At 32.5% G+C, this 23,486-nt stretch overlaps 3 protein-coding genes and 1 long non-coding RNA gene across 8 annotated transcripts; 1 reads left to right on the plus strand and 3 right to left on the minus strand.

The window, feature by feature from the left end:
• Positions 1-415: 415 nt before the first annotated feature.
• LOC118439413 lies at positions 416-3,928 on the minus strand. Of its 5 annotated transcripts, none has more exons than XR_004837414.1 (4): positions 3,068-3,928; positions 2,750-2,874; positions 2,328-2,678; positions 416-2,192 (listed from the first exon to the last, which is right to left on the minus strand). It is a non-coding gene; the product is annotated as an uncharacterized LOC118439413 (long non-coding RNA). The 5 variants fall into 5 exon arrangements; XR_004837416.1 differs by having other exon boundaries at positions 416-1,920; positions 1,999-2,192; positions 2,750-3,927; XR_004837413.1 differs by having other exon boundaries at positions 2,328-2,564; positions 2,630-2,678; positions 2,750-3,924.
• A 1,562-nt stretch (positions 3,929-5,490) lies between these two features.
• LOC110860888 (salivary glue protein Sgs-3) lies at positions 5,491-8,369 on the plus strand. Its single transcript, XM_022110002.2, has 2 exons — positions 5,491-5,619; positions 7,421-8,369. The coding sequence occupies exons 1-2, from the start codon at positions 5,617-5,619 to the stop codon at positions 8,267-8,269; spliced, it is 852 nt and encodes a 283-aa protein (XP_021965694.1). The 5' UTR covers positions 5,491-5,616; the 3' UTR covers positions 8,270-8,369.
• Positions 8,370-8,899: 530 nt separating this feature from the next.
• On the minus strand, positions 8,900-12,090 carry LOC110860899. Its single transcript, XM_022110016.2, has 8 exons — positions 11,986-12,090; positions 11,631-11,737; positions 11,442-11,533; positions 11,203-11,311; positions 10,129-10,371; positions 9,546-9,670; positions 9,216-9,327; positions 8,900-9,161 (listed from the first exon to the last, which is right to left on the minus strand). The coding sequence occupies exons 2-8, from the start codon at positions 11,707-11,709 to the stop codon at positions 8,962-8,964; spliced, it is 960 nt and encodes a 319-aa protein (XP_021965708.1). The 5' UTR covers positions 11,710-11,737; positions 11,986-12,090; the 3' UTR covers positions 8,900-8,961.
• A 1,178-nt stretch (positions 12,091-13,268) lies between these two features.
• On the minus strand, positions 13,269-15,117 carry LOC110860907. The gene is made up of 5 exons (XM_022110025.2): positions 14,904-15,117; positions 14,496-14,587; positions 14,266-14,377; positions 13,714-13,857; positions 13,269-13,654 (listed from the first exon to the last, which is right to left on the minus strand). Exons 1-5 carry the CDS (start codon positions 14,974-14,976, stop codon positions 13,455-13,457), a joined length of 621 nt encoding a protein of 206 aa, XP_021965717.1. The 5' UTR covers positions 14,977-15,117; the 3' UTR covers positions 13,269-13,454.
• Between the last annotated feature and the right edge of the window lie 8,369 nt (positions 15,118-23,486).

Genomic DNA, 23,486 nt, shown 5'->3' on the forward strand with positions numbered 1-23,486 from the left:
GTATGCCCTTTATATTAACTTGAGTACGCCTAACATAAATTATTAGATGTGTCCAGAATAATAAGCATTACGTAAAAACATATTCCGGCAAATCTGTCTGAATTCATAATGAAATTCAATGAGCTATTAGTATCATTTAAAAAAATAAACGAAAAATTAGGAACTTTATAAATTTTTACGAAACGAAAAACCCAGGCATCCGGAATTAAATCTAAGCTGCAACATCGTTGCAATTATATTTATAAATACTGTAAACGACGCTTAAATATTCCCAAATTTTGTAAAATTATTTTAAGCGTGAGAGTATACTCATTTGTGACCTGATTTTGGAATGAAATAATTCCAAACTTTGTAAATTATCTAACAGGACTTACACTTAATTTAAAATTTTACGAATTGTGCAGAAAACAGGAAATACTGAGACCACGTAGCTCAGAATTTTTATTTATTTCCAAAACTGAAGAACGTTAATGTGACAATTTTTTCGCCGTTAAAAACATTGCATCGATTAATTCTCGATTTGATATTTATAAATTAACAAAATCCATTATTGATTTAATAATGACTCAAAATAAGGAGCAAAAAACAGAAAAAAATTATATTCCACTTCATTCCACAAACATCGCAAATAACAGCAAAAACTAAACATTTTTAAATTTCTTCCAACATAAAGAAAGACGAGAATGATATTATGGGAAATGTCACTATTTATAGTGTTGCACTTCAACCCTATCGCATTTTTAGTAATTATCCGTGATTATCTAAATACATGTAATAATACTAATAGTTTTAGTATTCGACAAAATTAAAAAAGTTCAACGGCGAATTGGGAAAATTAGTGAACAAGTGTAACTAATTTAATTCCACAAGCCTCTATTGCTTAGAGCAGAGAAATAGGACGTGATTTTAAAACACAATTTTTGGACGATTTTTCTAACAAGGAAATTTAACTGGTACACACATTTTAAGAACCTCGCAAATTTATTCTCGAATCGAACATGCCGGAATATTGATTGAATTTATTGATTCTCACATAGAACAATTCACACAGGCCTTTGTAACTTTATAAAATCCGTAGACGTATAAAATTATACAAATATCTGGAAGTAAGATTAGCTCATAAATTCTTGTGAAGTTACTCAGATCAAGGGCGTCTTTTTTTTCGTCAAGATTCGTAAAGATTTTATTGAAGAAAATTTCAAGGTTGAATTCAATTTTTTCGGAAAATTAATCGTCTCTTATAATAAATCATTAAGATAAGGAAATGCACGAGTTATAGTTTAGAGAAATATGAAGAAATTGTAAAAATTATTTGGAGAGGCTTCGATTAATGAAATTAAACTGGATACATTTCACAAACCTCGCAAATATATTTGCGAATAAAGCATGCAGGAATTTATTGGCAAGATTATCTGTACTGCAAGAAAGCGTGGCAAAATTGACGAGAATACGTTACTATCACAGCTTAAAGATAATTTAATTTTGAAACTATGACAAATTTTGGAAAATAAGATTTTGTTTTTCTACATGAAATTATAATTTTGAAACTATGACAAATTTTGGAAAATAAGATTTTGTTTTTCTACATGAAATTATGAAAACGGTTTATAATTTCTCTAAAATGTATGAGTTCCACGTCAATCGTGTGATTTTAACATGCTGTAGAAATTGATATTTCTTGACGAAGATACTTCCAACGTAAATGCTCGGCATAATTTAAAATTTCGGTTTTTGTTTTGTAACAAATTTCAAAAAGTACGAAATAGGACTTCGTATACATTTTTATACACGAGTAAAAAAAACTGATCACAATTTCTCCAAAATGAATATCTTCGACGCCAAGTTTACAATTTATAATTGGATCAGATTATTATTTTTCAAAGGTGTGATGCCGCATGAACATTTCAAGCTGTATAATTCCTGATATAGATACTTTAAAATTTTAGGTTTTTATACACATTTCAGTTTAAGGTACTGTTTTGAAATCTCAGTTTTTACCAAATTTTGCTTACATCCAGGACACAAAATCAAGTCACTCGGGATACGATCTTCTCACTTTTGGCGAACTATTCCATTGCATTGACCGAGTTGCATTACGCACTTTACATACAAAAGCATTTTATACGACCCCCATCAAACTTTGGCCATTATGCTTTCTCTTTGTCTCCTCGTCATCCTTCACCCATTGTCATCTAGAAAATTGGGAAGATTTACATAAAATAAATATGCAACTCCTGTGAAAAATTGGGACAGTGCTTAAATCACTTAATTACACAATTTTTCTCAATATACACTCTTAACTAAACAAGTTAATGAGATTTTCCTACCAAAATGAGTCACAATTTTAAATCGCATCCTTCTTGCCAAGCCCCCGGTTTGTGTGAGAGAAGGAGAAAGTCCGTTTTCGCGAGGAAAACGAGCCAATTCAGGAAATTGGCTCGTACGCGGATGTGAAATCCAAGATCCGTTGCAATCTTACTATTTTTAAGCCCCAACTCGGCATGTTCACGGACATACAAGTTTCAAACCTTATCGAGGAGGGTTTTCATTTACGTCAACTCGTACTGCGGTAAACTTTGTAAATACAGATTTGTAGCGTAAATTTACGACATTTAAGAAAATTTCGCACCTGCCAACGATAAATAAATATATGAAAGTTTGTGATGCGCCTTTTTGTTCTGTAAAAATATTTCGTATATAAGAATATTTCAAGCATCATAGTTACTGGTGCGAATTGGTAAAAACTTACAGATATTTTTTTAAAAGTCCGAAAATTTTGTTTACGAAGGTGTTTCACCTCAACCCTTCACGAATCGTCGAATATTTGCAAATCCACAGTTAAAAAGGTCGTGAAAACCTTCACTATGAACTTTGCTAAAATTTTACAGTTTATTATATTAAATGTGTACATATTTAAAACTGCTTATTTGTTGTGGGTGTGGTTTAGAATACGATTTTTTTTCAATTGCGAATTTTTATTTTGTGTGCAAAAATTTTCTAATTTTGTGCTAAAATTGAGTTTAAATTTTTGTAACTTTATTATATTTAATCTGTATTTAAAACGTACCTTGTTGTATGTGTTTTTTAAGGTGTAAGTTTAATTTTATTGAGTTACTTACAAAGTGAAATATAGGGAACTTATGTCAAAGTTTGTAACCTTCGTAACGTTTACAAACTTTTCCACACATTTCTGAGGAAATTTTATTTACCGACTTTTATGAAACTTTCGAACTACAAAAGCATGTTTTTGGTTCGTAAACAAACGTTCGTAAATAATTCGGGTGTTTGAGATTTGCATTTTGTGTTGAAATGAGGGTAGCTATCTATAGGTTCCGCTTACGAGACATTTTTTTAGCAAAAAATGTTACGAAAATGTTTACAAAGTCAATTCACGTCAAGAGTTTGTAAGCTTATAAACCTAACAAAGTCACGTAGGTTACAACGTTGACATGACATCCTGCATAAATTGAATAATATTGATTGGTAAATTTATAAAATTAAAAAAATTATCATGACAAAATGTAAAAAGTATTTATTTTGTAGATGCAACTGCCTCAGAAGAGAACAACGTCACGAAATAATTTGCAAATTACGACGCCTAAATATATATTCGTAAAATTCTTACATGTCATGAAAAATAATTCAGATTTGTCGGATACATATACTGTGTGAATGAAACTAACAATTTTAATTTTCCTCTAAAGCAGTTCTTGTAACATTGTAAAATCCATAATCTTACAAACTTTTACACAATTTTACAAATATTTCTAAGGAAAACTAGCCCATAAATTTTTGTAAACTTACTCAGATCAAGGGTGTCTTTATTTTGTAAAAGTTTGTAAAATTATTGCAAAAAATTTACGCGTTTTCCTTTACAAAGTTACCAAGGACTGCGCGACTTGCCTAAATTCTAGTCATTTTAACAGTATTCAAGTCCACAAGTTTTATTGAATTGACTTGCTTACAAAGTAGCGTACATACATAAATAATTTGTTTTAATTTGTGCATCCTTAGAACTGCATCTTGAAAATGCATCATGAAAATATCAGAGTTCAATTGTAAACTACTGTAAATTTATGAGATGTTTGTTAGGACCTTGCGTAAAGCATGTCATAAAATCAAATTTATTTAAATTATCTACATTGTTGAGACATATGAGACTTGTCAAAATGCCTGCAATGTTAGAAATCTGCTATAGTCAGGCAGGTATTCTTTCTCGGTATTAAAGTTGCTACCGCTTGGTATTACAATTGCACTGGTCTATAAAATTTGCTACCGACGATATGGTAAAACTTTAATACCGAGGTATTACTACCCAGTATTACTTATCAATTCCACTTTTGCGGAATCATATATGAACACCGCTTGGTAATATTTTAATACTGGATTTCTAAGAGTGTTGAAAATGAACCCAATGCTTTTTGCAGGATCCCATAAATAATTGTTACTTAATGGTAATCGTCCCTTTAACCTGTCGCCAGTCGGACGCAACAAAACAATAAAGATCAAAAATGATCATTAGAGCTATTTTCAACAAGGAATTAACTGACTCAGTTTCTACATTTGAAATTAAAACAACCTCAACGACATAACACTGTTTTCGAGACGAAAAGTACCTCGCAGGGTGACACACACTGTAAATAATAAAGCACAAAAATTGTAACAGACTCGTAACGATTTGTTACCGAATGACGAAAATGGCAGGGAGTTAAATATTGATTTTCTACCAATCAAATTCTAGGCGATGAATTTTTACTTGAAATTTATTTTAAAATTTTATTTTTTACCATTTGGTCCCTTCGGTCCAAATTATGTTACCAAATCTTATTTAATTTTCTATTTTGACCGTCTTTTTTTTAAATAACGAACTTTAAAAACTTGGTAAAATTATATACACAAATAAATATCAACATTTTGAGGGAATTCAAGCAGTCTTTAATAACTTTGCAAAATAAGTAAATTCTGTAAATTTACAACATTTACAAAATTTTTCAAAAATTTATGAGCTATGCAATTGTCCTTCCTAAATATTTGTGAAATTTTTTAAATGGTTTACAGACTTTACGAAGTTACCAAGGCCAGCGTGAATTGCCTCATTCTCTTTAGCAAATACCCCGATTAAAAAAAACACTTTTTGCATCGGTTTTGCCACAATTCTTTTTTTTAATAATTTTGCTACCGTACTTTGTAGGATTTTGCTACTAAATTTCGCTACCAAATTTTCCTACCGTATTTTCCCATCAGTTTTTTTCACCACACTATTTAGAGTGTCCTAAGAAATTTGTTTCCAAGTAAGAAAAAATTTAACTACCAAAATCCATAACGGTAACGATAACTGATGTGGATTTCCCCTCGGAGCACCGTCGTCATCTCCACTTTTACAGTATTTTTTACAACCTTAGTCACCCCTCACTTTGTTGCGAGGATCCCGATCAATTAGGCAAATTGGTTGCAGAAACGGGTGGATTAGCATATTTTTTAGTGCATATAAAAAGATGAAACTTTCCCCCCGAGGAGAGAACTGAGCCACTTTTTGTCTACAGGAACGCGGAAAAAGAGACGTGATTAAATTAGCAAGATATCAAGTTACCAATCTCGCAGGAAGCAATCTGCAAAATGGCAAGTTTGTAATTTAATTTGAAAAATGGGTCGATCTATTTTTAAAAATTTTTGTACAAAAACTGGACTTACTCTGAAATTTCGCAAATTGAACAAACTCAATAACTTGCCGAGTGTTGAGTAGATTTCATAAAAGTTTAAAATAGTGTAGCATTTTTGCTCGCTAATTTTATTTCTTGGACATTATTTTACACAGTTATTGTTAAGTTAGTCTTCTTATCCTGAGAAATTGACACCTGCAGTTTGTACAATCAATTGAATAAAATTCTAAATTTTTGTTGGCGACACCTTCGTTACACAATTTCATAAAGACGAATGAGTTAATTATCCTATGTATTTTGGTAGAATAATGAACCGATTTACTCCGATATTTGTAATCTAGTAAATTCCTTGCAGCTTTGTTTCACTTGGATATTATCCCGTGTTTTTGGAATTTATTAGACTCCATGCACACACACATATTCGCAAGAATTTTGCACGATTTTTCCTTATATTTCAAATCTTTGAATTTTTTTAAATTTAAAAGTTTACTGAATTGATAAATTTTTACTGAATTTTAAAATATTTATAAAACTATTTTAACTGAGGCAATTCACGCCCTCCTTCGTAACTACGTAAACAGCGTAAAATCCGTAAACTTACAAACGTTTACAAACTTTTACAAAAATTGCCAAGGAAAATCAGTTTACAAACTTTTGTAAACTTACGCAGCTCAGGGGCGTCTTATAATTTTGTAAAGTATTTTGTAAACTCAATTTGGGGAAGAAAAAAAATTGTTCGATACAGAAATTTGGCATAGAGGTTGCTAGTGGCTCCTAATGAAAGAATATGAAGTGAAATTGGAAAATTTTTCAACCGGAGGTACCCGAAGGGGTGACCCATACCGATTTTTCCAGATCATCCAATCGAGCTGAAATTTCGTATAGAGGCTGCTAAAGGCCCCTAATGGAAGAATATGAAGTGAAATTGGTAAAATTTTCACATCCGGGACCCGTTTGGGTGACCCATACCGATTTTCATAACTTGTCTCAAAAAGCTGAAATTCGGAACGGTGATACTTATTAGCTTCTCATGAAAGAATATGAAGTCAAAGATGAACAAAAAATAACCAGACGCGCAATGAGGAAGGGGTACCCATACCGATTTCTAAGAATTTATATATTCAGGTAAGATTTAGTGTGGAGTCGAAAAATAGCTTAGGATTAGAATTTAGGAAGGTTTGGAAATTTTTATAGGAACAGCCTCCACTGTTCGTGGTATTTAGTATATCAATAAATGCAGCTCCACAAATCTTCCATTAATTTTTCTGAAAATGATCGGCATTTTGTTTCAACTACCAGATAAACTTTTACGAAAATAATTGCGAAAGTGAATTCACGGGAAGCTGTTTGTAAACGTTTGTAAGTTTACGGATTTTACGCTGTTTACATAGTTACCAAGGGTGCGTGAATACCCTCACTATAAAAGTATTTCGTAAACTATTTTAGTTCAAGTTCCGAGTCGCTTATTAGTTTTTTTAAAGATTTTAAGATATTTACTGACCTATAGATTCATCGCTCGTTGAAGGTGTTGGAGATTAATTTTTAAAAAGTAAAACAAAATCACAATGTTTCATTTTCTCGTTAAAATTTTCAGAAAACTTTCATCATCCTTGTAATAAAACTATTTTCTAAACTAGTTCCGAGTCATTAAATAGTTTTTTAAAGATTTGAAATTATAAAGTGATTCATAGATTTACAGTTTTCGAAACAAATAATGACAAAAATTTTTGAATGTTTCTTTTTCTCGTAAAAATTTTCAGAAATCTTCCATCTTCCTCGTCATCCTGGTCGTGATAATTGGTGCCGTCTCAGTTTTCGGGGCTCCCTCAAATTCCACTACGTCCGCTCCCGGTTCGCCAAAAAAGCCGTCGCGATCCACCACGACCAGCAGCGGCTCGATTTCTAAGTCTACCACGACCCGAACCACGACCACGAAACGACCACCAAAAGGGAAAAATAATTCGACTTCTTCCTCCGCACAAATCCGCCTCCGACGTGAAGATCATCCCGCCGAGGTTGAAATCCATACCGGAAGTCATACTTCCGGAAGTATTATCCACGACAAAGCTAAACCCAACAATGCCACCGTAACGCGGGGACAAGTTCGTAACGATGAGGATCACCATCTGGCTTCGAAATCTGGCGCCACTAATTCGACTCATCACGCGGTCCGTCGTTCCACCGATGACGACCAAGCAACTTCTGGTGACGACCAAGCAACTTCTGGTGACGACAAGAAACCGGAAGTGACCGATAGTCACCACTCAATCCCAAGTACGCATCCCCTCTTTGGTGCGAGACAGTCTTCCAATTTGACGGCATCACTTCGCCCCAAACTAAAAACGAGGGGTGGTTCGCCAGCCGGAAGTGAGGAGGATGCTACTTCCGGTCATGAGGAGGGGGAATCGTCTGAGGAGAAAGTTGGTCATCACCACCGCGTTAAGGCGACCTCGCAAGAAGAGACGGTCTCCGTGTCGACTGGAACGATCGCATTTACGGGAGGGAATTCAGGAAAAAATTCTTCCGTGAAGGGATTCGCATCCGGAACGGGGGGACATAAGAAGGAACGACAACCGGAAGTGGAGGAGGAAGATTTATTCATTGTTTAAGAAATTTTGATCTTTATATTTTTTATAATTTGAAATAAAATTTGGAATTTTTGTGGTGATGATTTGGCATGAATAAATGGATTTAATGTTTGACCTAAAATGTGGGAGGAATGGGAGACTTTGAATATTTAGAATTAATTAAATTCATGAATTTTCAACATTTTAGCACAAATTTAAAAAATTATCAAGTTTCAATCGCGAATGTCAAATAGATTACCAGTTTGAGAATTCTAACAAAACAATTTAAGAAGAGGTTTATAATTTCATCTTTGAGGCTGAATGAAATTGTAAAGTGATAAAGTTTACAAACAAACACAATTTCACATGCTTATTTGAAACACGTATTACACGGGTTTGGTTATGAGGATAGCTTTATTTTGTGAAAATTTGGGAAGTTGAGATTGCTACTGGATAAGATCAAACAAGTTAGGAGATATTTATATAATTGAAGTGACTGAGCCTGATAAATACCGGAGGAATTCGTCTAATAATAATGCTAGAAATCGTTATATTTACGTCACTCATTCAATCAATGAGATCAACGTTTTTGTTCGGACTTAAAAATTGGAGAGTAAGAGCGTCCATCAAATATGCAAACTATGCACTTTAAAATTTATATATATTGACAAATAATTTGGAAAACTTTAAGTTTATTATACTTTAAACATTCCTTTAGCTGATTTGCAAAAGTTTTATGAAGTTTCAGCATAGCATAAGTAATTTCGGAGGCTGAAACTTTCATTATTCCGACTGTACAATCCCGCTGCGTTTCGAATTTCCAAACCAATCGCGATGTATCCAATTCTCAACTGACTCAGCAGGGGTGAATTATCAGAAAACCAGCGGTATGAACCTGGATCAGCCTTAATTACACCGTCAGTCCATATTGGACCTAGAAAAAATGTTTTTAGTGGTACATCCATGAAATTATCAGCTGAAAACATACGATCTGAATCACTAGTCATAGAAACGATCCACTCCAGTTCCGCTTGTGAGTCGATTGTAGCTAGCTTCATTCCTATGGCAGTGCAGTTGCTTCGTGCATCTGGTTGGTTCGCCTAAAATTTTGAAGATTTCTTAATTTTGTGTTAAAATATGTAAAGTATTGAGAGTTTCAGTTGTCTACTAATGACCGAAACGAGTTATTAGGGAGCAGTCAGTATGCTTTTGTGGTAGCGAAGATAAACTAGCTACATTACATTACGTAACGCTAAAATCTGATTAACTAATTTACATGAAATTAATAAAATTTATAAATGAAATTAGCATGTCATACCTTTATACCAGACTCGAGGAAAAACGACTTTTTTCCATATCTTCCAATGAACGATAATTTTGGCAAAGGTCCCACATTTTCATCCAAAGTATCCACGGATGTGATAACAATATTGGGTAATCCCTCTTATATTACAAATTGTTTCTGAGAATATTGTAATATACAACCATAATACGAAGATTGTTATTAAGCTATAAAATGTTTTGCGAAACTGTTATCAGTCACGGTTTGTAACAAAATTTGAACGACATTCGGTACACAGGTAATCTGTTCTCCTTGCACTGGGGTAAATGCGACTTTTAAATCTCTGAGCCATATTTTAATAGTTGATCTTCGAGTTAATATATAATTGATTTCAATCAATTTCAATCAATTTTTAGTTATAGAATTTGTTAAAGTGATTAGTTGGCAAAAGTTTTTGGAGAAACGAAATTGAGCGGGTAAATTAGTTTAAATCACTGCTCCAGACGCATGACATGAATTTTAAAAGAAAATAAATTTAAATACAAAACAGTATCCGTAACAATTTCGTAGAACATATTATCAGCCATGGACATAGACTGGTAAAAAATTAAAACAATACCGATTTCGGACGTTCCCAGAGGGACTTGAGGAATCTGTTGTACCTGGGAAAGAATCATGTAGCAAACATATGGATTAACGGCACCCCGGTCCCTTTCTGTTAAAGCCTGTGTGCCGCGTTTGAACAGGAGCCCGTAATAAAGGTCCTTTACCACGGTCACTGAGTCCGAAACCCTAGCTCCAGTTGTTTTCCATTCGAATGACGCGGGCACAATATGACTCATCCCGTCCGTCCAAATGTTGACTGCATAATTATAATTTAAAAAAGTTGTAGTTGATAGTAAATTCTAGTAGAATCGCCGATTTGCTGTGCTTAGTGGGTACTGACCAAGCCCCGCAGGCTTCGCGTAACCCCATACCATAAAAATAATATTTTTGTGATATAGATACATATTATATGTCTCTATGCTATGAAGCAGTTTTGCACACTCTAAAAAATCCGGTAACAAGGCTATTACCATGCGGTGACTACACTCAAAATAAGGTAGTAATGAATCATTACCACCCGGAATGACTATGTGGCTCTACCACGTCGGTTACGATTTGTAATAGAAATGGTAATAATAATTTCAGGGAAATCCAAAATCATTACCAAATATTAAGGAAGTGAATACCATTATGTATTAAATTTGAGTTTCCCTGGACCTACTATTACCATTTCTACTACAAATCGTAACCGACGTGGTAGAGCCACATAGTCATTCCGGCTGGTAATGATTCATTACTACCTTATTTTGAGTGTATATGATACAGCTCTGGTAATTATTTCTTACAGGTTGGTAGTAAAGTTGTTACCGCGCAGGCAATAGGTACAATCCGCGTTGTTTTCCTGTCAGTCCCTAACCAATTTATTATCATCCCTGTAGTGTCACATATACGTAGTAACCGCCTGGTAATGTCGGTTACCAGGTTTATTTAGACTGCACCGAATTATAATCTCTTTAAAACTTCTACTGTTAAAGTAGTCGTTACCAATTTGGTAACGATCCATATTACACACATTCTGGGACATTTTATCACCCGATCACCAGTTAAAATTGATTTTGTTTTTATAATAATTTTAGTTTTTTAGTACCTGAATTTGGAGCTGAGTTAACAATCCAGGCAAGTTCCTCAATCGCCTCAAACTTCAGTAACCTCATCCCCATAGTTTGGCAGTTGGATCGAGCATCGGCATAATTAGCCTACAATTTAAAAATATATCGCTTATTTTAAACCAAAATCAGACCAATATTTGGCTGTATTTATTTACAAGTGTTTTTAAGATGTAAAATATTTTTAATTTGACAATGAATCGGTTTGCTGAATCCTTACCCCTATATTATCAATGTAGTACAATTTTTGATTAAATGTCCCAAGATAAGTCAGCGAAAAGTTTATTCCATTCCGAGTCTGCGAAGTGATCTCTACACCAAATGATGTATATAGATTATTATGATAAACTCTCATTCTAATACTCATATTAACTAGTAGTACTCTTCATTGGAAAAAAAAGTCGCATACCTTTTTTTTGTGTGGTGTGAGAAGTCACACTTTCTCCTAAAATGATGGCCACAGCAAGAATTAAGTATTTCATACTCATTACCCCCACAAATTCCGCCTATGGAAACCTGAAAAATACAAATCATATTTAAATACGTAGATTTAAATTTCTTAACATGCGATGAGCAAATTATCACGGAATGAAGTTAAATCGAAAATTTCTTGTGAAAATTATTCGGAAAAATAGGGTTTTTTTTATTTAAAATCAACTAAATATTGAAATTTTGACATTTTTATTTTAAAATGAAATGAAATTCTACAAATCTTGAAAATTTGTTTATTTTGTCCACGTTTAGAAATTAGCGAACATACTCACCGAATTTCAAACTTGTGGTTGTGGATACTTAAATTGGACACCGAGAAACGTCGTACAACTCTTTTTATATGTGAAGACCCGTTTTTGAAGTGGTTTAAGTAACTGGAATTCTCGATCTGCGGAAATCTCTTTATCAGGACGAATGAATGGCGTACATACATACAATTAATCCAAGATTCACATCATATCGCGACCTGGGTTTAATGCAATCGAAATTCACAATTTCTGCGATTATGATAATCCTGCCTCAGCAAAACGTATACTGATTATGAGACAATATCAATCATAATATTATACATATGTTTGGACCCCGGAATGAAAGTTAGCATATACACTCTGAAAACGCCCTTCGGTATTTCAGTACGGACGTATCAAAAATCGCATTGCGATTGCGAACCATCCGTATTATGCGGTTTTCAGTTTGAATTGTTGTGTCTCAACTTTCCCATCTTCCATATGTTCAAACGGCGATTTCGAAACCTGTTCATCACTGTGAGGTTTTTACAATATGAAGAATTTAGTGAACCCAAAAATCGATAATGTGTAGGTTTACAAAGTTAGGATGGTGTGATTTTGATTTTTTTCTTCCATGAGAAAAGCCTTAAGTTTTACTGATTATTTTTCGTCTATTTTATATTTATTTTGTCATAGAAGAAAAAAATCAAACCATCCCAACTTTGTAAACCTAACAATTATCGATTTTTAGGTACATTAAATAAAATCTTCATATTGCAAAAAACTCACGGAGATGAACAGGTTTCACAATTTCAATTTGAATATATAGAAGAAAGGAAAGCTGAGACACAACAATTCAAACTCAAAACCCGCATGAATAGCACGCAATGCGATTTCAGTATGGACGGATCGTCCATACTGAAATACCGATAGGAGTTTTTGCAGTGTAAAATTAAATTTCTTCCTTCAATCATGTCATCCGAGAATTCCTCTTTAAATTTAAATTAAGATTTTCTACTAATAGGCAAATTTGCAAACTCCATCCCAAATCGTTACCAATACGGGAATAATTTAGACTTGTTAGTATCATTTAGCTAAATTTTTGAGTGGTTAGGAGGTGTTTATTCTAATTAAAGTAAGCCAGCCTGATAGATGTGTACCGGCACAATGCATCTCATATTAAAAACCATGATATTTACTGAACATAAAACAGTTTTACGTAAATGTACCGTCGTGCCATTTTAGATGCTCATTCACTCTTGATGGTTTTTATATAAGTATTGAGAAATAATTTTATAAATTATAAATTATATTTTATACTGTTACTTATATTATTAAATTTATTATAGTAGACATAGTTAGTGGCTTTTATATTATAGCAACTCTGCCATGGATTGGAAACCAGCTTATATTAGCTGATATTTGTTGACAGTTGAATAAAGGTTTAAAATACAATACAATACAATTTTAATTAAAGAATTTCTCTTGAAATAATTTGTTCCACTTTAATAATTTTATGAAGTTTCGGCATAGCACAAATAACTCCGGAGGGCGTTTACTTCATTATTCCAAGTGTACAAGCCGGTCCCGTCTCGAATTTCCAAGCCAAGGGCGACGTACCCAATTTTTAATTGACTTATTAGAGGCGAATCATCAGAAAACCAGCGGTATGAACCTGGATCAGCTTTAATTACGCCGTCAGTCCATGCTGGGCCTAGAAAATGTATTTTTAGTGATACACTCAAAGGTAGAAATTATTTAATAGAAATGTACGATCGGTTGCACTGGTCACAGAAATGATCCGCCCGTAATAATGACCCTTTACCAGACTCAAAGAGTCCGAAACTCTAGCCCCAGTTGTTTTCCATTCGAATGACGCGGGAACAATGTGAGTCATCCCGTCCGTCCAAATCTCAGCTGTGTAATTGGAATGCAAAAAATAAAAAGTCTCTATAAATAAATCTACAGAATAAAACATCTCAACTTTCACATTTATTGAATGCGCGTTTTTAGTTGATTGATGTATTGTAACTAATCTTCCCTCGGGACATGATCCCATGGAATCAAATTTTGTGGCTAGTGGCGGAATTTTTAAATTAATTTTCAGCCTAAATCAGAATTTTTCGAAACGCTACAAATTTTCGAATTGTATCCCGATTTGAATAACTAAAAAAATGTGTTCTTTAATTTTCGGAATCTGGCTAAATTAAATCGGAAAAGTTACAGCTTGTAGTTGGAGATCCTTATTGCATACAGTCCGTGGCAATTTTCGTACCAGTTTACACAAAAGTCGATATTAGTTTTACAAAAATTTTAGATTTTTACTGCCTGAATTTGCGGTTGCATTAGCAATCCACCCAACTTCCTCTATCGCTTCAAACTTCAACAATCGCATCCCCATACTTTTGCAGTTGGATCGAGCATCGTCGTTGTTAGCCTGCAATTATGAATATTTTGTTTGTTAATCAAAAGCAGGGCCGTATTCATTCGTGTTGTTAGTGTTAATCATGCAAACCCTTTTAATTTACAAATCTGAATCGGGTTAAAATCCTTACCCCGACTTTATCATGGTAGTACAATTTTTGATTAAAGGTTCCAATATAAGTTAGCGCAAAGTTTATTCCATTCCGAGTTTGAGAAACGATTTCTACACCAAATAATGAATAATTTTATTATAAACTCTCAGATAAATAATAAATACTTATATAGACTTGTAATAGTCGACATTGATTCAATAATTATTATGCTGTTCCATTTGGTACAAGAGTTCCACGTGATCCACGATTACATTAGCCGTGTGTGTCTGGAATTTGGGAAATTGTATGATTTTCACCACAAAATAAGACAAACTAGTGTCAAATAATTTAGAACACCTAATGCGGTTTGGCTTATTCAGCTAATGTAATCGTGGATTACTTGGAACTCTTATGGCAGTTGGAACAGTAGAGAAAGAAATCTCATACCCTCACTTTGTGCGGAGCGAGAAGTCACGCCTTTCACCAACATTAGAGCCACAGCCAAAATTAAGTACTTCATACTTACTTAATACCCCCAAGAAACCTGTCAAATAAATATTAAACTGTGGTAGGATAATTATCACTGAATCAGGATACGAATGTTGATGCGTATATATGAAGATAGTCGTGGATGCTTAATTATTTTAGGCACTCACCTCCAATACTAATAAAATTCTTTATATATGTATGAGTAAACATGTTTTTGAAGTGCTTTATGGGTCACCCGGATTTCTAATCTAGCCATAAAAAACATTTGGATGACCAGTGTCCGTGGAAGAATTGGAACAGGGGGGCGGTGCCCACGTGTCATTCAATTTAATAATCATCCACGTTATGTAAGCCTTTGCATTTCATTGGATTTTCCTGCCTTCTCCAGAATTTTATTAAACGTTTACAAACCATATTGTGCACTAATTTCATGCAGGTGTCTTAACAGCAGAAGCACTGTCTTCCACTGTCTCCCCTATATCATTTGGTTCTGGTTGAGGCTGGTTTTCTTAATGATGAATGAAAGGAAGTATTCCGTACAAGTATGTTAATCATGGTTGGAAAAAATGTTAAATTATGATCGGTTAAATTCTACATATGCACAATATTAATGTCTCCACAAGTTCCGCGAGCACGATGACGTAAATACAAGTAATCCTAGATTTAATTGGTTGCAATTAATATCACGCCTTTCTTTACAAATACTGGAAATTAACATAATTTATGCGATTATTATAATCCTGGTTAGGCAAAATAAACTGAACTAATAAACCTAGTAGATAATAAACTGAATCATCACATTTTACATAAGTTTGGGTGAATTTTTAGCAAATTTGGCAAATTAGGATATTGTGTCATTAATGATCCACAAGCGAAACTTAATTCACCGTCCCATTTGTATTAATAAATTTGTCCTTAATTGAATTAACTATGTTATCGGAATTTTATAATGTGACGCAACTACAAAATGAATAATTTATTTGAATGAACATTTATGTACTAAATCTCTTGACGTCGAAACATTGCAATGTCGTCAACACAGAGGCAGAAATTTTAAAGAACTTGGATTATGTAACGTTGTTTAATTCTAAATTCAAAATTTAGTAAATATAATGATTAATTATTAACGAAATCCATAATTTTGTATGCATTTTAAACTCTCCTGATATAAATGAATCGCAAGCTTTATGATTATATGACACTTATCCGTAGGGATTTTCGTGGTAATTGATAATACGGATTATGCTAAACTTTATTGACTACACGAGTTAATTTTTGTAATGCACATCATTGTAAAAATTATCTCAGCAAAACTGAGCCACATTTTTGGTATCAACTTATTTCGGGTGTAATTTAGTTAATCTTTGACCCGATGGGTGAATAGATAGAATTAAGATTGAAGTGAGTTCGCCTGATGGGCTTTATGGAATAAATCCACCTCGTAATAAACATGACGATATGTGGTCATGCATTCGATGAGATCAGTGCTTTTTCGTTCACAGACATACAAATCCTGATAAAATCGTCCGATGAATCGTATTATTATGATGTAAAATAAAAAAAATTAAAGCTAAATTTGTAACCAAATTTTTGTAGCAACATTTTTTGCATGAGAATTTCATTACAAAATATGGCCTAAAAATTGGCAAAGTAAAAACAATACACGAATTTGGTAACGAAATGAGACAAATTTCCTAACAACATAAGACAAACTTGGTAACAGAATGAGACCATTTTCGTTTAAGACGATATGTGCGTAAAAAAAATCTAGTAATTTCATCCGATAAGAAACTATTAGTTTTCTGTAAAATACTTATTACCAAGCTGGTAACGCATCTGAATAAAAATTGATTTCAAAATTTCTAAGAGTGCAAATAAAATAACCCTGATTCTATTTCATTTCGTGACATGTACACATAAACAATTGGAGGATGGAAAAGAGCACAGAAACAGATCAAACAAACCCCATAATTCGCCTTGCTCTTTCCTAGAACGTAATAAATATCCTGTGTTGACAAAAAAATGAAGCAAAACAGGGAGAAAGTAGCTGGAATTGGATCCGAACAACTATTTCGCTTTATCCATGTTTGTTTATTATACTTGAAAAAAAGAGAAAGTATCAAGTGGTAGGGGAAAAAGGGGAGAAAGTCGTCGTTGCTAAGTTATGATGTGTCCGCACCCCAAATAATTTGGTAGCAAATTGTTACCGAATAATAAGTTCGGGGAAATGACAAACTTTATATATGTGTGTGTACCACTGTAGAATATAACGAGGCAATTTACGCAGTCCTTGGTAACTTTGTACAATCTGCAAGTTTTGTAAATAATTTTACAAACTTTTACATAATAAAGAGATGTCATTGATTTGAATACATAAGTTTAGAAAAATGTGTAAGCCAATTTTCCTTGCAATATTTGTAAAATTTTATAGAAGTTTATGGTATTTACGGATTTTACAATTTTACCAAGGCCTGTGTGAATTGCCTCAATGTGATTATTGGCAAATATTTATTGTTGCAAACGCGATATCACGCATAACACGTATATGAGACAATTTTTGTTTCCAACTTATTTTGATGTGGTAATGGGATTTATCCCAAATTTCATTTTTTTACAAATTCGTCCTACTTAAATTGTCAGAAAAACATGTTACAAATGTAAATACTGTGTAGTTCTGTCAGGTAATAAAATTCCCCGAATTTAACGCTTGTATGATTAATTATTTCCAACTTTTTGAAGTGCATAGGCGAAAAGTAATTTACTAAATTTTCTGATAAATGCGTAACCGGGATAAAATGGGACGAGATTTTTTACCAGATTGGTTAAACTTCGACATATGCATAAGGTAGACTGGTAATAGAGTTTTACCACAGTATTTTAAGTGCATGAAATTAAGGTGCAATATTGTATAAGCTATTGTAAGCTTATTACACTAAAAATAAGTAAGTTAGTAATAAAATCTATGCAGGTTTGACGTGTTGGTAATAAATGTTCCCTACCTTTGGTGAAATAAAAATTTGCTACCAACCTGAAATCAATTTGTTACCGTATACTACCGATATGTTTAGCAACAATTTGAAAAAAAATGTGGGTAAAAGATTTTAGTTAAATTAATTAACATAACTCAAATTGATTTCAAGACCGGGTCCGATTGTTTAAATTTATTTTAATTAATACATTCCAGGTGAATTGGAACACTCGAAATTTTATTTACCTAATTAAGTCTTAATTTAAATTTAAATTCGCATAAATATCAATTTTGACAATTAAATTATTCAAATTTCTGAATATTTTTATAATCTCGATAATTTTGATCAATTAAATTAAAATCGAACTCTAACGCTCTATCTTATGTTGGAGTAATTGTATATTTACGTCGAAATTTTTGAAAATTTTTGGTCTAATTTCAAGCTGACGAAAAGCTGATCAAATTTTGACTTAGAGATTTAAATTATATTGAATCATTCACATTAAATTTGTTGATAAATTGTATTTTTTAAATGTGCCAAGAATCTGCCATCGAATGATTGGCGAAATGTTGTAATTTTTGACATGATTTCAAACCGGTTAAAATATTTTGTATAAAGGAAGAAATTAAAATTTTTTTTGAAGGTGAAACACGTACTTTTTGTGGTTTATTTATTGACGGACCTGATAACTTAAAAATTATTTGAAATTCCTTTTCATTAAAAAAAATCCACTGCATATTAAAAGTTTGTCAATTAGTAATTCTTAAAAGTTCAATTCATTAAGTCAATAATTTTTACTTATCAATTTACCAATCATGGTGTGAATGACGTTAAAATTTTGCGTATTAAATCATTTCTGGTACATATATGATTCTACTGGTATCGGTAATCACGGGCATTACCATTTAGTAATATTGTTGGAATAAAAAATTTACCACTCAGAAACAAACTACAACCAATCCGGAAGGATTTTATTACCAAATCAATACCAGTAAGGAGTATATATCCGACTCTACTAGATTTTTAACAGTATACCAAATTCCAGATTTGGCAATAATAACACATCCTACCGAACTATTTACTTCCATTATATTCAAATTAAACCGATTGTTTGCATATGTATCATGGAAATAAATCCGACCGAAATTCAGCCCGCCCGGAGAAAGTCCAAGCCTAAAGCTAGGAAAGTATAACGGATTATTAATTGCATTTCAGCCCAGAAAGCGAACACATTATTCGTTTTAGATTTAAAAGCGAGCAGAGAAAGTAAAAGCGACAAAATCATCGGACGGATCCCGTTTCATCACGGGAATGGAATCCGGGATGAAAATAACGACATGGAAATGCTTTCACTTTTTGCAGACAGCTTTCACCAGGGAAATTTGTTATTTGCCTTGATGCAAAAGCAAAATGGGGTGAAAATTTGGGAGTAAATGACCCAATTTGTGTGGGAAAGATGGGTGAAAATATTTATTACTGTGTGGGTGATTTTAAAAATTGTTGTATTAAACAATGGGACAATTCACGTCAACCTTCGTAACCACGTAAAATTACGAAACCTACGAAATTTTGGCTAAACATACGAACATTTTTAAGGCAATTTTTGCTTACGAACTTACAAACCTTACGAAGATAAAAGGCATGCTTTTGCGTAGCAAGCTGATGTTCGTAAGTTTTTCCTTGGTTACGAAGGCTAACGTGAATTCCTCAAAGGCATGGTTTGAAACCGTTTGAAATATATTTTGAATAATACACATATGTAAAATGTATTAAGGTTTTTGCAACATGCAGGCTTTCGTTTATCCCGTCCAAAATTATTTTTTGCAAATATTTTTGCAAATATTTCGAGGGAAGGTTAGCTTATAAATTTATGTAAACTTACTCAGATCAAGTGCCTCTTTTTATTTTGTAAAATTTTGTAAAATTATTTTAGAAACTTGTCGATTTTACAATGTTAGCAAGGACTGCGTGAATTGCATTAATCTTGTAAATTTGAAACATTCCGAATTTCGGGATATATCTAGAACAAAAGTAGCAGCAAAAAAAATTTGGCAAGTTATTCAGATTGTTTAATCAATCGCTGTTAAAAATCTGGTCGAGTCACATCGGAGTGACTTTTAATCATAATTCTGTAAAACAGCTAAAAAAATTATTTTATTATTACAACTTGTTTCATAGTGACGTCGAGAATAAGAATTTAAAAATTTTTTGATTATTAGTATTTTTCCAATAGCTGCGTATTGTGCGTAAGTGCGTATTAATCTTCTTTAAAGGTATTCGATATTCGTTCAAACTGTGTAAACTATGTAAACTTTCCCTTTATGGGAGATTATAATAATTTGAAACCTAATTTTCCTTACTGTATAGAAAAACGTACAGGTTTTTATTAAATTACGACTTTCTGCGTTGAGTGCGGATTAGTTTAGAGCTTGTTAAAAATCTGGTAGAGTACGGGTGTTGGTTTGGTAATAACTTTTTACCGGCCTGGTAGCAGTTCATTTCTTAGTGGTAAATTTTTCATTACTACAACATTACTTAATGGCAATACCCATTATTATCGTGCCGGTAAAGTCATATATGTACTCCGGTCAGTAATGATGTAATACCAGTTTTTTAAGAGTGTATTTTTACATTCCAAAGCTATTATCTAGAGTTTAAAATGCATGAAATTTCGAGAAATTTTACCTCAAAGAAAGTAAATATGCACTTTCATTCTATTTTCTTCTTTGGAACATTTTAGATTAAAAATTTGACAATTGGAGCAAGCAAAAAGTAATGAATTTACTTTGATGGTGCAGTGTCACTGGAAAATGATAAATGTAAAATTTTACGAATTTGTGCAGCAAAGGGGAAATGTAAAAGGATTCAAGGAATGAAACCAGGAAATCAAGAAACATTTCTTTTTTTGGTGGAAAACATGAAAGAAAGCTGTATTTCATGGGGAAAAGATCAAAAATACGGAACAAATTTGTCCATGGGAAGATTTAAAATAAGTCGGTAACAAAATCGTCACCGCGTCTATCACGTTTTTTAAGGTTCATCAGCGAATGGTAGCAACAATTTCCGCATAGCTCAAATTTAACACGTTACGATTAGAAATTAATTAAAACATGATGAAAATCTTGAATTTCCGGGAAATTTTTGTTACGTTTCCGTAGCAAATCTTTAATATTGTGGTAATGACACGGGTGACGGGACAATTCTGTTATAACTTATTTTTGAGTGAAATTTTAAACTATCCGGAAAATATTTTACGTTTCCACAAAATTTTGAAAGCTTGGTTGGACGACGCAACGCAATTACCAGATTTTTATAACGTTTTTTTTTCTGGAAATTTTCCTAACGATTTTAACATTCAATTAAACAAGTATTTTAACATGATAATAATTAACTTTTTGCAAAGAATTATAACCCGCAATGGATAATCAAAAAATGGCCCACAGATAGACAACTCTTTGCCGTATGTGAAATAAATGACCTAAATTTTACTTTTATCGTGATATTAAAAACATAATCTTATTTCGGCGTAATTCAGTTACAAATGCATACCATAAAATTTTACAATATAAGATTCACTATCATTAAATACGTAAATGTTTTCAATATATAGTGATGTTCGTGTACAATTAAAATTTTCAAAATTTCGATGAAAAATTTTATGCAAATATATTTCTACATTTAAATATTTATACTTTTGTTGCATTGCCACCAGTATTAAATTTAGCAGATTCAATTACCTCCTTCACGGATTAAAAAAAAGTGTATTAACAAATTGAGAAATTGGAATTTTAAAGTATTTTTTCAGATTTAACAGAGTGTAAACAGTGTGGGTATTCACGTCAATTAAAAACGTCGCTTCACAACACATCTTCGCAACTTTGCGGTGTTTGCGAAATCGGTGTCGTGAACGACTTATTTTACATGAAAATGCGTAAATTGATTATTTGCAAAAAATTAATTTATTTGACGGAAAAGTGTAAGGTTGTGTGGCAACATTTCCAAAAATGAGGAGAAATTAAAATTTCACTTGACGACGAGTTTGTGAAAAATAGTTGACGACGATAATAGATGCCCTTTTGCTTCGCATGTGTCGTAAAAAAATAAAGCAATCTGATTGGTTGTCGCATCGCAACTCTTCGCAAATATCGCAAAGTTACGAAGATATGTTGCGAAGCGACGTTTACGGCTTTTACGAAGTTGACGTGAATACACACAGTGTAAAATTGGTCGAATTTCGGTCAAAATTGGAAATAATTCTCAATAGCAAACGAGTATATTGCAGCATAAATTGTAAAATTTCTCAACACTTTTAAGCACAATTAAGAATTTTGAAAAGCTTTTTTATTAATCTAAAATAGGAATGCTATTCAATCAAATTATTTGTAAATTCGTAAATAAAAGCTTTGCCCAATCTTGTACCTGTGATGATATTTGCTCTAATATATCGTAAAATTACATATTTCGGTGTCATTGAATTACAAATTACAAAATATAAATTTTTCACAACAAGTTGTAATAAAAATGTGTAAAATAATTTGAAAAAAATACTAAAATACTAAAAAAAATACAAAATTCATAGTCCATCGCGTCATTACTTGTACAATAAACTAGAAAAGTAGAAAATCATGTAGGTATCTCAAAATAAAATCAAGTAACAAATGTTCCATAGAATTTATTACAAAAATCTAACTCAAGTAAAATTTGCCCAAAGCATTATCTTTTTGTGATTTAACCTCGATTACGTTTAAGGTTACATCTTTCGGCGTTATTACAAAATTCCGAGTATTATATTTGTAGCAAAAATGTGTAAAATAATTTCAAAAAATACAACATCATTACACAATTCAGGGTAAATCACTTCATTAATATGTAAAATCCAATAGAAAAGTAAAACATTTCGTGGATTTCAAAATAAAATCAAGTCACAAATATGCCATAAAATTTATTCTGAAAAATGTAACTCATGTTCAACTTTGGGCCAAAGTCTTTGGCAAAGGATTGCTATTCATCTTTTTATGATGTTAAGTGGAGTACATCGCAAAGTTACACTTTTCGACGTTATTAAATTACAATTTATAAATTCTTGACAATAATTTGTAATAAAAAAGTGTGAAATAGTTTGTAAAAAAATACTAAATTTTTACAAAAATTTCGAGTAAATTGCTTCAGTAAATTAAAGCCTTACATAAAAATCTAATAAATATGTAGAAAAGTAGAAAATCGTGTATTTCGTCCGTTACATTACCATTGAAATTCAGTGAAAATGAGGCTGGACTCTCAAAATAAATAAATAGATTTCCTCGGAAACGCAGATTTTCATTTGGGTCCGTGTTTACTCGATCGTTTCTAATATCACGGGTCACACGCTCTCATCACGTCTCGCCGCACATCAAATTGAATTGTAATCCTGGTCAAAGAATGAAATCTCTCGTGCTTTCAGCACTTATGTGGATTTTGTTCTGTTTTCTAAAACTCTATTTAAATTTTGGGAACTTAGAGTAAAAAAAAACAGGCTGGGATATAAAATTTCGTAAACAATTTAGGATTTGGTAGAATTTTGTTACAAATTGCA

The sequence above is a fragment of the Folsomia candida genome, unplaced genomic scaffold, assembly GCF_002217175.1.
Source record: "Folsomia candida strain VU population unplaced genomic scaffold, ASM221717v1 Fcan01_Sc035, whole genome shotgun sequence".
Classification (NCBI taxonomy): domain Eukaryota; kingdom Metazoa; phylum Arthropoda; class Collembola; order Entomobryomorpha; family Isotomidae; genus Folsomia; species Folsomia candida.

Coding starts and splice junctions, on each gene's coding strand:
- LOC110860899 (XM_022110016.2), bottom strand. CDS start 11,709: ATGAGTATGAAATACTTAATTCTTGCTGTGGCCATCATTTTAGGAGAA. Junction 9,671..10,128: donor TCTGGGAACGTCCGAAATCG/GTATTGTTTTAA, acceptor TTGTAATATAAG/AGGGATTACCCAATATTGTT. Junction 9,162..9,215: donor TATGACTAGTGATTCAGATC/GTATGTTTTCAG, acceptor CATTTTTTCTAG/GTCCAATATGGACTGACGGT.
- LOC110860907 (XM_022110025.2), bottom strand. CDS start 14,976: ATGAAGTACTTAATTTTGGCTGTGGCTCTAATGTTGGTGAAAGGCGTG. Junction 14,378..14,495: donor ACTACCATGATAAAGTCGGG/GTAAGGATTTTA, acceptor TCATAATTGCAG/GCTAACAACGACGATGCTCG. Junction 13,655..13,713: donor TGTGACCAGTGCAACCGATC/GTACATTTCTAT, acceptor TACATTTTCTAG/GCCCAGCATGGACTGACGGC.